This window comes from Aspergillus sclerotioniger (genome assembly GCF_003184525.1).
Source record: "Aspergillus sclerotioniger CBS 115572 chromosome Unknown BO94scaffold_44, whole genome shotgun sequence".
In the NCBI taxonomy this organism is placed as follows: domain Eukaryota; kingdom Fungi; phylum Ascomycota; class Eurotiomycetes; order Eurotiales; family Aspergillaceae; genus Aspergillus; species Aspergillus sclerotioniger.
Window position 1 is genome coordinate 32343 of NW_020291034.1, and position 15651 is coordinate 47993.

The following is a 15651-nucleotide window of genomic DNA, read 5'->3' on the forward strand; positions in this document are numbered from 1 at the left end:
GAAAAAAGTGTAGTATTGCTTCTTTTCCCCCGTGAGCTCAGACTACACAGCATGCCTGATTTGCATCAGTTTCAGAGTCAACCACCATCTTATCCCGCAAGTACCACTTGCCCGATGGTCACTATAGCACAGTCACTCCCTCCATTCAATATAACATGATCAACCGCCTAAACGCTCGGATGGCACCCACCCATTTACTCAGGATCACTCACATCCTATATTTGAGAATATGGTTCCTTAACCTCATCCTTTTGATATAACATTTTCAATAAACCTGCTAACATCACAGAAGACTCCGACTGTAGTACAATCCATCTTTCAAGATCCAATCGATCAGATTACTGAGCATTGAAAAAACGGAATTTGTAAGGGTAATATAATAGATTTAATAAACTCACATACGTAACTAAGTACTCTAATCATCCTAAAACTGAACAAGAACCTCAATCTTCAAGACCTTCTATGAGGAATTATTTACCCATACATAGATACATATACTACTAAAGATGAAAGTATTAAATTGATAGGGACGTGGTTAAACACCCATATACGCCGTTAGCAAACGCCAAAATATCAAGCTGTTCCCGAACACCGATATCTATCGAACACTGTAAGACCATGCATTCTGGCTGATAACCTAGCCAAAGATTGACGGAGTGGTAGTGGTATTAGGGTGCTAGACAAGCTTTAGTCCAATGCTGACTGTTTACATGCCAAGGGTCTGGTTGCTGAAGGAATTAGATACCCCGCTGTTATTGCGCCCTGGAAAAATGTATAGGTGGTTATTGGGATGTTTGCTCGATGGGTTGATCTGGCGCCGCATGGTGCATGTTGCTTACATTTATGTTTTGATTGGCTAGTTGGGGTGGGGATTGAATTAGATCCGCCGCTCAAGGAGGTTGGTTTAAAGTATCTATACTATTCACTTCAGTTTCAAAGGTAATATTGCAAGAGCTCTGAGACAGGAAATACTGCCATATGAATGATACCAATCTTAGCAATTCAATAAGCCCATGATAGCAAGATATCCTGGACAACACTAATACAAATAAAGAACTTGATCTAAATCCCAATAACCAGATAACCATCTACTCATAACATAACCACCCACCCACCTCAAACCATACCCCCACAGCCCTAACCAACACCTCCCCAATCACCACCGCACTAGCCGGGTTCTGACCCGTGATCAACAACCCATCACGGCCCCCAAAAAACCTTCGCCTCAAACGGCACCTCAGCCTTCTAATAAACCCTACCATTTCTCCGCAGCTCTGTCTCCAACAAAAACGGCATGTCATTAGTAAACTGCATCATGTCCTCCTCTACACCCGAAAACCAGTTACGTTCTGTCCCGCTACCAAGTACTCCCCATTGCTGAGTTTCACGTTCACCAGGGCTGCGGGACCATGACACACGGCAGAGACTATCTTTTTGGTCTCGTAGAATTCACGGATTAGGGTATGGGAGGTTGGGTTGTTAGTTAGGTCGAACATTGCTATGGTATTCAATGTGAGTTGCTTGTTTTGGGTGGGGTTAAGGACGGAGAACTAACGGCCATGACCCCCCACGTAGAAAATACCCGTGAATTCGGACGTCTTGCCGAGGAGGCTGTCGAGAGGGAGGGTGTTTTTCCACAGATGGGAGTTTTCTTGCAAGAAGATTACGCATTCGGGGTCTTCTTTGGTGGCTTTGATGGGGTAGGGGTCGAGAGGGGCTTCAGCGCCGGCAGGGGATGCGAGGACAATGTTGAAATAAGGGGCGAGTTTGTTGTAGGCATGGACGAGTTCGGGGAGGTACCATCCTGTGGGAGTGTTGCGGGAGGGGAGGATGGGTTGGGAGGTGAGGACGAAGAGGAACTTGGGTTTGGGCTTGGGATGAGAGGTGGTTGTAAACATGATGGAGGGTTGGGTCAGGAAAGACTAATGCTTGGGGTAGCTAGTAGAGTAATTATACTCATTCTGCGAGAGGAGATATATGAATGATTAGAAATACAGACTATTATTCGGACTTAAACCTGCGGATATAACGGGGTAAGACCGATCAGGGCCTAACAGAGGGTATAAATATTGCTATACTACCTACTTCATTTTGTACAGTATTCACTTTTACATCGACACCTTCACACTCAACTTTCTACTGCTCCATATCAGCAACCCTACTGCATCCTCACCATGTCTTTCACAGTAACCGTCGTCTTTCCCAACGACGCCGATGCTCAATACGATATCAATTACTACACCAAGTCCCATATGGTCCTGATCGAGAAGCATTGGACCAAGTTCGGCCTTCAGGGCTGGTCCGTCACCAAATACGTCCCCGGATTGGACGGTACGCCAGGACCTTATTCGTTTGGAAGTGATGTCTACTGGAAAGACGAAGAGGCCATGAAGGCGGCATTTGCAAGCCCTGAGGTTGCGGAGATCATGGCGGATGTTGCTCATTTCAGTAACAAGTCTCCTGTTTTTCTGTTCGGGCGGACTGTGAAGCCGGCTTTTGAGTTTTGACTTTGTAAGTCATTTTCTCGGGTGTGATTGGGTTAGGCTGATAGGGTGGAAAGGACAGAAAGATGGGATGGAAGGGGAGGGGTGGGGGAAGGGAATGTGCTGAGGATGACCAAAGTGAGGTAGGGGTGTTGTGGGTCTGTGGTAATTGATATGGATTTGTCGCATAATCTATAAGTCACTGAATAGTTGGTTCATCCCTCCTTAGCGTGCTAATGGTCGGTAATTCTATGGTTAAATTTATCATGAGAAACTCGGGCTTTCTCGCTGTTTGTCTTCCAACTCTCCATGCTTCCTCGTTGGATAATCATAGGTCATAATAAGAGGCACAAGTTTGGGTCCAGTTAGGCATAATTAGGAGCTCCTAGTTTCATGCATCTTAATTGAACCGGAGGATTTAATTCTACTTCATATCAGCAGATTACTGCTGTGAACATGGTTAAAAACCACTTCCTACTTCCTCCTATTCTGAACCTTGCCAAAGCCATCAAGGCCGAAAAACAACCTTCTGTCCATATCCATCACGGTAAGCATCCAGCACCTCATTAACCTTGACCACATTCAATCCCTCAAAGACACGGCAAGTCAAGGGCCTCAAATGACCCCCTCGTACCCACTCCCCAACACGCTCCCAAAACACCCCGGATACCTCGGGATACAAAGCACTCAACCCAATCGTCAATCGGCGATCAAACCCAGCCAATTTCTCACCAACAAGCCCCTTCTCCGGCTCTACCTCACTAACCGGATTCAAAGTAATCAAACACCCTCTCTTCGAATTCGACAGCGCCGCCACCCCAACATCCTGCTCCGATCCAAGCCCCATCGTATCAATCGCAAACACCAACTCATCACCCACAATATCTCGAACCTGACTCACAACAACCTCACGACTCCCATATCGATCAACCACATGCGTCGCACCTAACTCTCTCAACTCATCAGCTCTCCCAATCGACGCAGTAGTTACAATCCGTTCAAACCCGCACAATTTGGCAAATTGGATCGCGAACCGTCCACAATTCGACCCACCACCAACAACTAGAATAGCCTTACTACCATCTCTAGATCGAGTAATACCGTCCAGAACAGCCAACCCAAACCCAGTACTATGGAAAAAAGCAATAAACGCCGCAATTGCACATACAGGGATCGTGACTGCCTCGACGTCCGTCAACCCCGCTTCGTCGATCTTAGCCGCGAAGCGAGAATCCACGATGGCGTATTGTTGCAGGCCGCCGTAGTCGTCCATCACTCCTCCTGGAATGAGGTTTGCGTGGGCGAAGATGACATCCCCGGGTTGGAATTTGGGGGTTTGTTCGTGCGGGCCCAGTTGGAGTACTTTGCCGGAGATGTCGTGGCCGAGGACTTGGGGGGCTTGGGTGAAGAATAGGCCTGCGTCTCGGGTTTTTTGGTCCACGGGGTTTACTGTATTATGGTGTGTGAGTAAGGGGGAGAGGAATTGGGTGGTGGTTACATACGTGAGGTGGCCGTTACTTGGAGTAGGAGTTGGTTGTCGCCCGGGGAGGGGATGTGTCGGCCAGCTAGGCTGGCTGGCTCGGAGAGGTTTTGGATGACGATGGATTTTTGCATGGTTGACTCGGTGTATGCGTGATGGTGCGGGTTTGTAGAGATTGCTTCAGTTGAGATGGTTGAAAATATTTGAAATGAGAGTTGTGCTACCAGCAGAGCTGTGATAAATACTATCTAGATTGTTGGTCTGGGTTGTCTAAACCATAGATCCATGGCCCATTATATTGCCTCTTATCCCAACCAATCAGACAAAAAAAGTAAGCAGCCCACACTGCCAAGCACAGACAAGCGGGACCAGGATCTATCCTCTGACCAATCAAACAAAAAAGGTAAGCAGAATGCATGCTCCACAACTCCAAGATTCACCAATGCGGGTGCAGCGGGACCCTACTGACTAATTAGAGCCAAAGAGTAAGCACATCACGTCTGTCTCATATACACAGTATATCCAATATTTGCTTTTACTTTTCCGTCCACCCATCTCGCCAATTCCGTCGCCATCATCATCGAAATGGCGAATCATCAAATATCCCCAGCCTCCCTTACATCCAGCTCAAGTATCGAACTACAGCCGAAGACATACACCCCCGAAGATGATTGGACCGGAGTTAATGATCCCAAAGTTCGACGAAAAGTGCAGAATCGCTTGAATCAGCGGGCTTTTCGTGAGTCCACCCTTGAAATCCATAGGTATCTAGATCCGTTGACTTACTTACAAGGCACAGGATCTCGACAACAAACCAATAACACCCACGGACAGACCAACCGCACCGCAACCAAGACCATATCCAGCCAACAACCCCAACCCACACAATGGACCTGGGCCCCACCCAATCTCCCCGACCTAATGACCCTCTACGAACACCGCATCACCAAAACCTACCACCTCGGCTCCCCCCAAACCGACCACCTCCTCACCCTCACCCGCCTAAACATCTGGCGCGCAGCCAACGACAACATCATCGCAGCCAGCATGACAACCGAATACCTCTGGGCCGACGAATCCATCTCCCTATTCAGCATCCCCACCGCGAACCCCCTACCTACAAGTATAAATCTCCCCACTACCACCATCCCTGTAAGTCTCCAACCAACCAACCTCCAAAAAACCCTCCCCCATCATCCATGGTTCGACATCTTCCCGTTTCCCGCAATGCGGGATAACTTCCTCCAAGCGGAGGGTATGTTCGATGAGGATGACCTGTGTCATGACCTCATGGGGTTCTGGGATTCGCGGCGCGAGGAAGCCACGCTCCTCGTCTGGGGCGTGCCTTGGGATCCGATGAATTGGGAGGTCACGGAGGGGTTTGTGAGGAAGTGGGGGTGGTGTCTGTGGGGGTGTGCGGAGATTTTGAAGTCGACGGATAGGTGGAGGGTCAGGAGGGGGTTGGGGTTGGAGTGGAGGGATTTGTTGGGTTTTGGTTATTAATGATGGGGAGTGAGTTGGTGGAGAATATCTGGGGGGGTTGGTGTATATGACTTTTATCTATTATTTCTTCTCTATTCTCTTTTCATTATGTGTGTTCGTTTACGCCGAAGAATCTGTTTTTACGGTTGAATTGTAAGGAGAGGTGGATTGCTTCTATGCTCGGGATGTTGCTCTTACTGAAGGGAGTTGTTCAAGCATAGTATATTCAGTGGTCTTGTGCAGTTATGTTTATGTAAGGATTGTCTGCTTGGTCTGGTGAGCGAGCCATGATAATACTTCATTCAGTGTGTCGAGGGAACTGGGTTTCAGCTTCTAGAAGCACATATATGTGCCAGCTGCAACCTAGGGTTATGATACCTCGTTCAGACTGGGCAAAATACTCAGCAGGGCCCAACCAGCTATATCTACCACTCAAATACGACCGTTGCTTTGCCTGACGCGAAGCTTACCTCCCACCCATACTTGCCCTTTGTCAACTCATCTTCCACTAGTCGGATGTCTTTTGACCCAGTAACAGAGGTTACAGCATACTCCACCGTAGCCGTAGTGGCAGGCACTCCTCCCGAGCCATCAGCCTGATCAACCAGATCGACTTCCACCCGACTATCACCATACAGCGTTCTGACCTCCTGGATAGCACCCGCATCAATCTCAATATCCAAGCCCAGGTCTGCCAAGTAGACTCTCCTGCGGACCGTGTCTCGCGGTTGCAGTACCACGGTGTCACCTCCACTGGAGGCAATGTTTCCTCCGAAGCTCACCCATCCAAATTCCGGATGTTTCAGTTGAACCGTCACAGCACCTAATACCTGTCCCAAGAACCCAGGCCCATAGTCGCCAGTGTAGTCATCCCATGCCAATGTCTGTGGAAAAGAGTGGAAAGACATGGACCCGAAGCCATCGTCAGCAACATTGGTCGTCGGACCTTGGTTCCCCCCGTAGCCGATGCGGAGGTCGTAGAAGCTCGATTGCGATGTTGGGTCGGAGAGAGATCGATAATTCTCTAGTATTGGGAGAGCGTTCAGGCTGGATCCGTAGTGGTGGATTTGTCGTTCGATGCGGGAGAGTTTGCCTGCCGTACTTCAAGGAGTGAGCACAACCGCCCCAGATTAAACGGGGTCAAATGGTCATTGGAGGGCATACGTAAAATCCCAATACCGCCGAGCATTGCCGTTCCACCCCCAATGGGCTACAGTTGGCATATATCCTCTGATCGAAGAGATAGTCTTGTCCACTGTATCCGTGTAGTTGAAGTACCTAGAGGTGTTAGACAGCTTCAACAAGTCTGTGGGGATCAACATACTTGGACCACAAGTACACTCCCTCCTGTCCTGTGCAATCCCAAGCCTGCTCACTACCAAAAGGATCTTCCTGCGTCGACCATGCTTGCGCACGATTTCGCATGATATCCTCAAACTTTGTCGCTTCCGATGTGTAGTTCTCGGCCCGAAGATCCTCTAACAGGTACATCCACACTGTTTCGCCCATTAGCCCGAGGTCATTATAATAGGTGTTTTGGCTTCCATCAGGCTGGGTTCCGTATGCGAACAACACACTTTGGTTATTAGTATGATGCTCAAGTGACATGGAAGACACTCACGTTTTATATGCCTGCAACAAATACCATTTTGGCGACCGTAGAGTGAGCACGCTTGGAGCAATCCGGCCAGCCCGGTACAACCCCCAATAAAGCGCGGAAACATGAACGTAATCGTAAGCTCGGTCAAGCAAATAAGCAGCTTCTTTGTCCCAGCTTCCAGGCCAATATATCTCAGGGTCATAGTCATAACCCGGTAAAGCATCAGGCTCATAGAAGAACAAGCTTTTCCGAACTCCGTACATAGTTGATCCGTTGGTTAGTTGCAGTCGGGACCAAACAGTTTCATTCACAAATTGTTCCAACTTGGCAACCTCCGATGCGACAGGCTGGATAGTCTGCTTCATAGCTGCTGTCACAAAGGAGCCCGCACCACCTTCATCACTCAGACCTGCGATCCATACCCGATTATCTTGGAGAACAGGGCTGTTCACAGACCTATCGTGGGTGATGATAGAGGGGGCACGTCCGAATGGATCTGACGTATTTGTAAACCACTGGCTCTCTTCCAAGAACTGGCCGGCATTGGCGAGAGTGCTAGGGCCAGTGTCGGTGATATAGTAGTGTAGAGCATGCTTCAACCCTGTGTCGTAGACAAGATCTACTCTGCATCTGCCGAATGCTTCCTGGTTTGGTACAATCTTATACCCTGTCCATGAGCTACTGTCCAAGCTCAAGGGTGTCAATGAAAGACAGGCATCTGGAGAAACATCCACTGAATCGACCCCAAGTGTCGTATTCAGGAACAACTGCCCCTCTAGGTCCTTTGGTACCACGTATCCTGGAATCCCAACAGCAACCGGATGTCCAAGCGAAGAAACAGTAGGTTCAAAATCGTCCACGTTCTGAACAGCCGTAAACCGCAGGCCAAATGAGACAGACTCTCCTGGCGACAGAACTAGCGACGTTGGAGGATTCCACGGCTCAAGACCCTCCCATTCCTGATCTGCATAAGCCTTCGAGTAAACCTGCCACTCATAGTTGCCCTCAAACACCTGACTCTGGTATGCCAATGACGTATCCGTCGCCTCTGTAAGGAACCTCCATGCTTCAAGCTTTGTATTGAGATTCAGAGGGGTTACAACCAGGTGAGGACCTTGTCCGAGTAGCCTAGTCACTTGGGCATATCCAGCCTGTAGACCGATGAAAGGGTCCACCAAAACACACTTCTCTCTTGTCTCCACTGCCGTTCGATCCGTAAAAATGCTGTTGAACTCGATTGGAAAACCTAGGCTACCGATTTCGATGGATTGGGAGTTGCCGTTCCTCAAGGTGAAGTTCAGCGCAAGGTCTCCTCGGTAGCCTGTCCAGGTCCGTGTGATGAAAAGACGGTCGTGGGTAATGTTTCCAATGGTTACACCAAGATTGGAGGACAGAATAGAATGGGAAGAGGTGCTGTTGGTGAGAGGGACGCGGTTTGTGACCGTGTCTGCATTTATCCACGAGTTGGAATTGCCCACCCGGTAGCGAATGGTCAGGTCACCGGTGTGGTAATGGCCGTCGCCACTGCGGTTGGCAAAGACATCATATGGGGAAAAGTCAAAGGATGAGTCTAGTGACGATTTCAGGGATCTTAGTACCCCGGATTCACTGTCCAGGACTCCAGTGAAATGCTCCGTGGAGAAAGTGGTAGCATATGTGGCGGGTAAAAGGAAAAGAAGGATGCCCGGTAGGAGGACCATCGCGGCACGGGATTCGTGGTGGCCTGACGGTTTGTCAACCTTCGCACTTTATAGACGCAGGGCCTGTCGATCTATCCCACCCCGCAAATTGGGGTTACATTTCTACAGGGATCGACCTCTTTTGCCGGCATGAAGCCTTCGATTTAACCGGGCATCAGCTGAAACTTGACCACTTGCAGATCCTCATCGGAAAATTGCCTAAACCGGTTTTCAAGGGGGTATTAGGATGGAATTAGTTTTTGCAGCGCTTCTGACCCCCTCTAATTAATGCCTTGAGTGTATTTCATACACAAGATAGAAGGTCTCGGTGCATTAGTATTTGGTTCGCTACTTTCAACCCTCGGATTCTCAGACGACTGTAGTTTGTGACTGTTGCTTCAGTCTTTTTTCGAATATGTACATTTCAGGGATGCAATGTATGGCAAATGAGTTAGCTCGCTTGACGATCATTTTGCCCGTGGGTTTTAGCTGACTGACAGGTACCCTTCAGAGGTAATCGGCATATATAAAATACCCATCCTGCTACGATTATATAGCCTATATACTCATGATGAAGCGGTTACGCAGACTGCGCCCCTCGAAACAACTATCTCAAATCATGAATCCTCCTACACAATAACACTTTGTGGCTTCTTATTATTCTTTATGAAGAACCTTATACTCGAAAGTATGAAAAAAGAAATGGGAGAAAATAATTAGACATAGTATGGTACCTCACACCTATTGAGTATCTGTTCGGATCGTAACCGATTTCCGGATAGTATATTTTCTCGAGCTTCCATTTACCCATTCAGAGGTCGGTAAACAATGTCGGCACATGCACTACTTCCAAAGCCTTAGCATTGCTCAGCTGAAGCTTTATTCCAGCTGGCAAGTCCTAAATTTGACTAGGAATGCAGCGCTGCACCGCTCTACGAGTGCACGTCTGGAGTCACTGTTATATTTGACTGGTTGTAACATGGCAGCCGCTGATACTTTCAGTAAAATAAGTAAGAAGAAAAAGAAAATAAAAGGAGCGAACTCCAGTAACCATTCGAAAGCTTGGTGAAAGAGTTGGCGGAAAGATGGCTTCCCACATTCGAGGCTGAAACGCCCACACCATGTGACCTGCTATGTGCATCGCGCTAACAGCCAACACATCAAACAAGTTTCCGATCTCTCAACTCTCCGACGCCCGACCTTATGGCCTCCAACAGTATATAGACAGAGGTTCCTGCACGATCATCGGTCGATCACCTTTCTAGATTCTATCCCAACTCAATCCTCCATACTATTGTCTTGTATTGGCCCTTACCATTCTACTTCAACATGATACCCAAGAGGAAAGCCCTCAGCCACGACGACTACACAATCGGGTGGATCTCTGCTCTCCCACTTGAGATGGCTGCTGCCAAGGCGATGCTAGACGAGTTTCATCCGAAGTTACCACAAGATCCCAATGACTCCAATATCTATACCCTTGGTTCGGCTTTCGGGCACAATGTCGTTATCGCATGCTTACCATCTGGAGTCTATGGTACTACTTCAGCAGCCATGGTGGCCTCTGATATGAGATGAACCTTTCGAGCAATACGGTTCGGTCTGATGGTGGGCATCGGTGGTGGAGCACCGAGAAAGGAAGTGGATATTAGACTTGGAGATATTGTCGTGAGCAAGCCGACAGATACGTTCGGTGGAGTGATACAATACGACTACGGCAAAACCATTCAGGGTGGCTCCTTCTTGAGAACGGGCTCACTCAACAAACCACCACAGGTGCTGTTGGCGGCAGTATCCGAGATCCAAACCGAGCATATGAGTGGACGCTGTCAAATCCAGACAAACCTTGCACGGCTTGTGAAGATGTCTCCAAAGATGTCTCAGTTTACCCATCGTGGACAACTCTACGATCACCTGTACGAAGCCGGGTATGACCACGATGGATCGGGTAGCACATGTGACCAATGCAGCAAGGACAGGTTGGTACTTCGAGTACCGCGAGCGTCTAGCGACCCAGTCATTCATTATGGACTGATTGCCTCCGGTAATCAGGTTATGAAGGAAGGAGTCACCAGAGATCGATTGTCACGGGAGTTGGGTATTTTCTGCTTTGAAATGGAAGCAGCTGGGTTGATGGACCACTTTCCCTGTCTGGTCATCCGTGGAATATGCGACTACTCTGACACTCACAAGAACAAGCAATGGCAGGAATATGCGGCTGCTACAGCAGCAGCATATGCAAGGGAGCTTCTCTACGTGATACCGCCTCTTCAGGTGTTCAGGACACCAACAGTCAGCGACATCTTACGACACCCGGAAGCATTGCTGTCTCCGTCGCTATGTTTCTGGAAGTAAGTCATCGACTCGCCGTCCGTCTTTTTGACACGTATTCGACTACCAAGGAGCTGCCTGTTATATTCAAGGACATTGCAACGCAGTTACCATTAATTGTCAGTGTTATGGAGTGCATCAAGAAGGACTGTGAGAATGGCTCGACAGTGTCGGATAGGCTTGTGCCCGTTGTAGAGGATAGTCTTTGGCAAATCTCTACACTCGACAAGTTAATCCAAAGGTCCCTACCTCGTCAGGGAGATCCATGGTTACGTCGTGTAGAAAAGGCAATTTCCAGAACTCGCAACAGAAAGGATATTATGACCACCTTTAACACGCTCGAATCCTCAAAGTCAACAATTGCCCTGTATCTTCAAAAGAAAGCAGGAGACACGATGAATGAAATAAATGCATTAGAAAGAAAACACGCAGGTATGCAATATCCGCTGCCTATGCTTCTTTAACTGACCAACAAGAAAAACTATCGATGGTTCAGCGGGAACATATGATCCTATCCTCAGAATGGCTCAGGCCTAACAACACTGGTTATATATATGAGGACAAATCGCCTGGAACCTGTGAGTGGATTTGGAGCACGCCGGAGTTCGTGCAGTGGATCTCATCGCCATCAGCCCCAAGCCGCTTGTTATGCGTACACGGAGTGAATGGCTGCGGAAAGTCCATGCTGGCGAGATGTACAGTCAGAGAAATGAGAGAAAAGAAACATCAAACTCTGTTCTTCTCCTTCTCAGGAGTAGACGGCGATCGGAAGACCTTGAACTCGTTGGCTCGTTCACTACTCTATGATCTCCTGGTGGAAACATCCGACGAAGGCATACATTCGACTGTGGCTGCCTTGAAGGGCCGAAACCCTATGACAACTGCAGATCTACTCGCAGCGTTACTGAAGTCAATAGAAAGTATTGGTAAGCCAATCTACTGCGTGATAGATGGGGTCGACGAATGCGATGATGAGAACAACGATCAAAATCGAGGATTGCTGAAGTGTGTCCTCGATCTCGTCAAACTCCCCAACTGTCACGTGGCCCTCGTTGGTCGACCATATGCACTTCAAACTGCAGTCGGCTTAACGCCTCTGATCATTGAGATGAACGCTAGCATGGTAAAGTCAGACATCGAGAGGTTTATCCACGACCAGTTAGAGAAATCTCCCATCCCAAGTGCCCATGGACTGAAAGATGAAGCGGTCAGGACTTTGTGCGAAAAGTCAGATGGAATGTTCCTTTGGGTCAAATTCGCAATTGAAGACCTACGCGAGGCAATTTTATCAGTCCCAACGGGGGTTAATTGGACATCCATGCTACAACTCAAAGAATTGAGTCAATTACCAGTCCTGGCAAGATGGATGCAATCGCGCTATACCCAGTCACAAAGGGATAATGGAGCCCATTCTCTCCCACTCGAAGGCTTGGAGATGGACGAGAAGCTCCCACACCAAAGAACATTGGTATTGGCTATCACCCAATTTTCTTTAATTCCCTCCACGGGACCACCTCGATAACAAATCTTCCGACGACTTCCCCCGAACCCGCTGGATAGAAGGTGAGCATCTGCGTGCAACGATCACAGCTGCAGCCCTACTCGTCAATACCATCCTCTTTATTCTGGCGGTGGGGCTGGCGGGGGGGGGGGGGGGGGGCGATGGCTCCATCACCTGGCAAGTCATTCTACAAGAGGCCTGCAACGCCTCTAAAGACGGAAAACGGGACTTGGTCTGCTGGTTAACCTTCTTAGCATCACGATCCTAGCCGCCAGCAACGGATGTATGCAACCAGTAGCTTCTCCAACCAGAGCGGAGATCAATTGTGAGCATCACCTTGGAAGGTGGGAGAGGATGGCGGAGGGGTGATTGATACCCCCAACACCGATACTAATACTAATGACGAGGATGAGAACCCCCTCCGACACTGCGAGTTCTCCGCGAAGGAAGTCAGAGAATCATCCTCGGAGATCCTATATACTTAATCTAACCACGTTATACATACAATCATAATTCTATCATACAAGGATATAATCAGTTTTCACTATTTATACGCAGACACCCACAAGGCATTCCTTTATCCAAACAGTACCTCAAAAAAAAAATACCCACGGATACTACCCCTCGGTGGTAGTGATAGATAGACTTAGAGCATTATCGAACTGAACGGCGCCTATATCTATATCTATCACCCTCAAATTCCAATTCTTCTCATACTGTCAGGTTCCTTACTAAGACTCTTAATTTAATCCCAAGCATGGGAAGGAAAATCCCAAGGATACAACTCTCGCTTCGCATTAGATTGTTTGTCGCTGATAGTAATGATCGTATTAACGGGTTCAGGGAAATATAAACCATCATTCCATCTGATTACGAAGAAATATGGTATGTTTCTACGAACTACTGAAACATTGAAAAAGAGTCACATAATCTACTAACCCAACCCATATTATACAATAGATCAGTAAATCTAGTCTACCTGTTCTCTGCTTCACACCCACCCAAGAAGGCCATATGCAAGTGTAGAAAGTAAATTCCGTCACTGAAAACGCTATCTCACAATCACAAGATCAACCAAGAAAATATCAGAGATGTATATATCTAAGCCAACATCCCCAAAAGCCCATCCCCAGTACCTCCACCCAACGCAGATGACCGCGAAGCATACTCAGCAATAACACTCGACTCCCACGGTCCTTCACGATGAGGCCACGAGCTCAGGACATCCAAGGCGCGAGCTCGGACATGCGGTTCGCGACATTTAGTCGCTGTGAAGGATAAAGGAAGGATGATGCCCATGTCGAGACATACGCTTGGACGATTGGTGAAACTGGCTATGATGGATTCGGCGAGGGAGATGGCGCGTTCGAAGGAGGGGGTGTAGAAGTTCAGGACTGTCTCGTCTTCATCATTGGTAAGGAGGGTCAGGTTTACGAGGATGGAAAGGACTTGGTGGTGGAGGTGCATTGTGTGGATGGTTCGTTGGGCGTTTCTGGTTAATTGATTGAAGGAGACAATGGAGAAGGATTCGAGGGCGATGGCGAAGCGGTTGAGTCGGGAGGACAGGGCGAATTGGGTGTCCGAGAGGGGGCCGTAGTTTAGAGTGAGGTCTGAGGGGGAGAGGTTGGAGGTGGAGAGGTGGAAGTGGAAGATTTCGGAAATGAGGGGTTCGAAGGTTAGACGGGCGTCGAGGAGGGTGTGGAATGTTTTGTCGTCGAGGGGGGGTGATGTTGATTCTGGGGTGGGGGGGTCGGACTCCGGGGGGTTGGTGGTTGTTGTGGTTTGATGGAGTCGTCGATGCCGAAATAGGTGGATTGGATGTTTAGTGAGGCGAGGGAATCGGCGATGCATTGGCTGAGGACGGAGCTAAAGGCGGCTGATGCGGCGGTTAGGGTTTGGTCTTGTTGGATGATTCGGAGGCCGTTTTTCATGTGGATGGAGGCGGTGGAGTACTGGCCGCGCATCCATTCGACCATGATGAATAGCACGCAGCAGACGAGGGTGATGTCGTGGAGGCCTGGGTCTTGGGATGCAGACCGGGAGTTAAGTCGGCTGTAGGCTCGGGCGCATTGGTCGAGGGCGAAGCGTTGGAGGGAGTTGTCCATTTCGTCTGGTTTGCGAGGGAGACCTCGGGTTTCGTAGTCTGCGTAGACGGCGCTGAAGGCGACGACGGCGTGAAAGGCAGCGGGTTCGGATTGGCTGATTTGGAGGACGAGTCGTTGCCATAGGACGCAGTCGAAGTAGCCGACGATGGATGGGCCGACGCGGTTTTGGAAGAAGGAGATGCAGCGTTGTTCGTCGGAGGTTAGCTTCCATCGGAAGCGATGGGCGATGCCGGGGGATAGATCCGCTAATGCAGTGGTGGTTCGGCGACTGGGGAGGCGCTGGGAGTCGTATCCATCGCATTTGCGGCCAGTAGAGGTGCATCGCTGGCACATGCCTGGTGTTTCGTCACATTTGACATGGCGCATTCTGGGAGGGTTAGATGGCGTTTGGACTAAAGGATATGGTTGTCACTCACCGACAGGTTCGACATCCTGTCCTGCTCTTTTTGCTTGATTTCCTGAGACGAACTTTGCCTTCCATTGTTGACGACTAGACGGGCTGTCAGGATGGATGGTGAGTGAGTGGGCGCAATTGAGGTTAAAGGGATTGGGGCAGTGAGCTAGTGCATCACGCTAAGCTGGGCAGTTTCTTGGAGTTGTTTTCTGTCCACAGCTGGACACGCACCAATGCATGCGGGTTTAGTAGTAGTCTTCGGGGTGAACCATCGGCCCAAAATTACTACCTATCATCCCCCGGATCGTGTCTTTTATCGAGCTTGGCCTCTTCATGGTCCTCTTGGCTTAAGACCGGAGGGGTTGCTTACCAATCGTCGGTGTTGTGATGCTGCGAGGGATCTAAATTCAGGGTCCAACTCAACTGAAGGTCTATCCATTTAAAATGACTCATGGTAACCCATCTAATGCATAGACTATACATTCACGATACATCCTGTCTCGATTGAATTAGGTGGTGATTTCCTGTGGGGGAGATGAATCGTAAACGAGAAGGATGTTGGACAGTGGACTAGCCACGGTAGCACAAGCCTAGTT

General features: G+C 48.9%; 8 protein-coding genes across 8 annotated transcripts; 4 read left to right on the forward strand and 4 right to left on the reverse strand.

The window, feature by feature from the left end:
- Positions 1 to 1245: 1245 nt before the first annotated feature.
- On the reverse strand, positions 1246 to 1898 carry BO94DRAFT_611433 (type 1 glutamine amidotransferase domain-containing protein; the record flags this gene model as incomplete). The annotated part of the gene is made up of 3 exons (XM_025616633.1): positions 1246 to 1323; positions 1347 to 1498; positions 1556 to 1898. 3 exons carry the CDS (start codon positions 1896 to 1898, stop codon positions 1246 to 1248), a joined length of 573 nt encoding a protein of 190 aa, XP_025462167.1.
- A 216-nt stretch (positions 1899 to 2114) lies between these two features.
- On the forward strand, positions 2115 to 2507 carry BO94DRAFT_611434 (uncharacterized protein; the record flags this gene model as incomplete). Its single annotated transcript, XM_025616634.1, has 1 exon — positions 2115 to 2507. The coding sequence occupies exon 1, from the start codon at positions 2175 to 2177 to the stop codon at positions 2505 to 2507; it is 333 nt and encodes a 110-aa protein (XP_025462168.1). The 5' UTR covers positions 2115 to 2174.
- Positions 2508 to 2991: 484 nt separating this feature from the next.
- BO94DRAFT_611436 (zinc-binding alcohol dehydrogenase family protein) lies at positions 2992 to 4183 on the reverse strand (the record flags this gene model as incomplete). The annotated part of the gene is made up of 2 exons (XM_025616635.1): positions 3986 to 4183; positions 2992 to 3932 (listed from the first exon to the last, which is right to left on the reverse strand). Exons 1-2 carry the CDS (start codon positions 4095 to 4097, stop codon positions 2992 to 2994), a joined length of 1053 nt encoding a protein of 350 aa, XP_025462169.1. The 5' UTR covers positions 4098 to 4183.
- A 346-nt stretch (positions 4184 to 4529) lies between these two features.
- Positions 4530 to 5349, forward strand: BO94DRAFT_569830 (bZIP transcription factor; the record flags this gene model as incomplete). The annotated part of the gene is made up of 2 exons (XM_025614758.1): positions 4530 to 4702; positions 4763 to 5349. Coding segments are annotated over exons 1-2 (741 nt in total), but the record flags the coding sequence as incomplete, so codon positions are not given.
- A 349-nt stretch (positions 5350 to 5698) lies between these two features.
- On the reverse strand, positions 5699 to 8745 carry BO94DRAFT_628642 (uncharacterized protein; the record flags this gene model as incomplete). Its single annotated transcript, XM_025617498.1, has 4 exons — positions 5699 to 6546; positions 6610 to 6723; positions 6770 to 7021; positions 7067 to 8745. The coding sequence occupies 4 exons, from the start codon at positions 8743 to 8745 to the stop codon at positions 5871 to 5873; spliced, it is 2721 nt and encodes a 906-aa protein (XP_025462171.1). The 3' UTR covers positions 5699 to 5870.
- Positions 8746 to 9927: 1182 nt separating this feature from the next.
- Positions 9928 to 11219, forward strand: BO94DRAFT_569832 (5'-methylthioadenosine/S-adenosylhomocysteine nucleosidase family protein). The gene is made up of 2 exons (XM_025614759.1): positions 9928 to 10261; positions 10313 to 11219. The coding sequence occupies exons 1-2, from the start codon at positions 10054 to 10056 to the stop codon at positions 11077 to 11079; spliced, it is 975 nt and encodes a 324-aa protein (XP_025462172.1). The 5' UTR covers positions 9928 to 10053; the 3' UTR covers positions 11080 to 11219.
- A 29-nt stretch (positions 11220 to 11248) lies between these two features.
- On the forward strand, positions 11249 to 12684 carry BO94DRAFT_628644 (uncharacterized protein). Its single transcript, XM_025617499.1, has 2 exons — positions 11249 to 11487; positions 11532 to 12684. The coding sequence occupies exons 1-2, from the start codon at positions 11376 to 11378 to the stop codon at positions 12575 to 12577; spliced, it is 1158 nt and encodes a 385-aa protein (XP_025462173.1). The 5' UTR covers positions 11249 to 11375; the 3' UTR covers positions 12578 to 12684.
- Positions 12685 to 13657: 973 nt separating this feature from the next.
- On the reverse strand, positions 13658 to 15317 carry BO94DRAFT_527638 (Zn(II)2Cys6 transcription factor; the record flags this gene model as incomplete). The annotated part of the gene is made up of 3 exons (XM_025610394.1): positions 15078 to 15317; positions 14313 to 15028; positions 13658 to 14292 (listed from the first exon to the last, which is right to left on the reverse strand). The coding sequence occupies exons 1-3, from the start codon at positions 15140 to 15142 to the stop codon at positions 13658 to 13660; spliced, it is 1416 nt and encodes a 471-aa protein (XP_025462174.1). The 5' UTR covers positions 15143 to 15317.
- Positions 15318 to 15651: the final 334 nt, after the last annotated feature.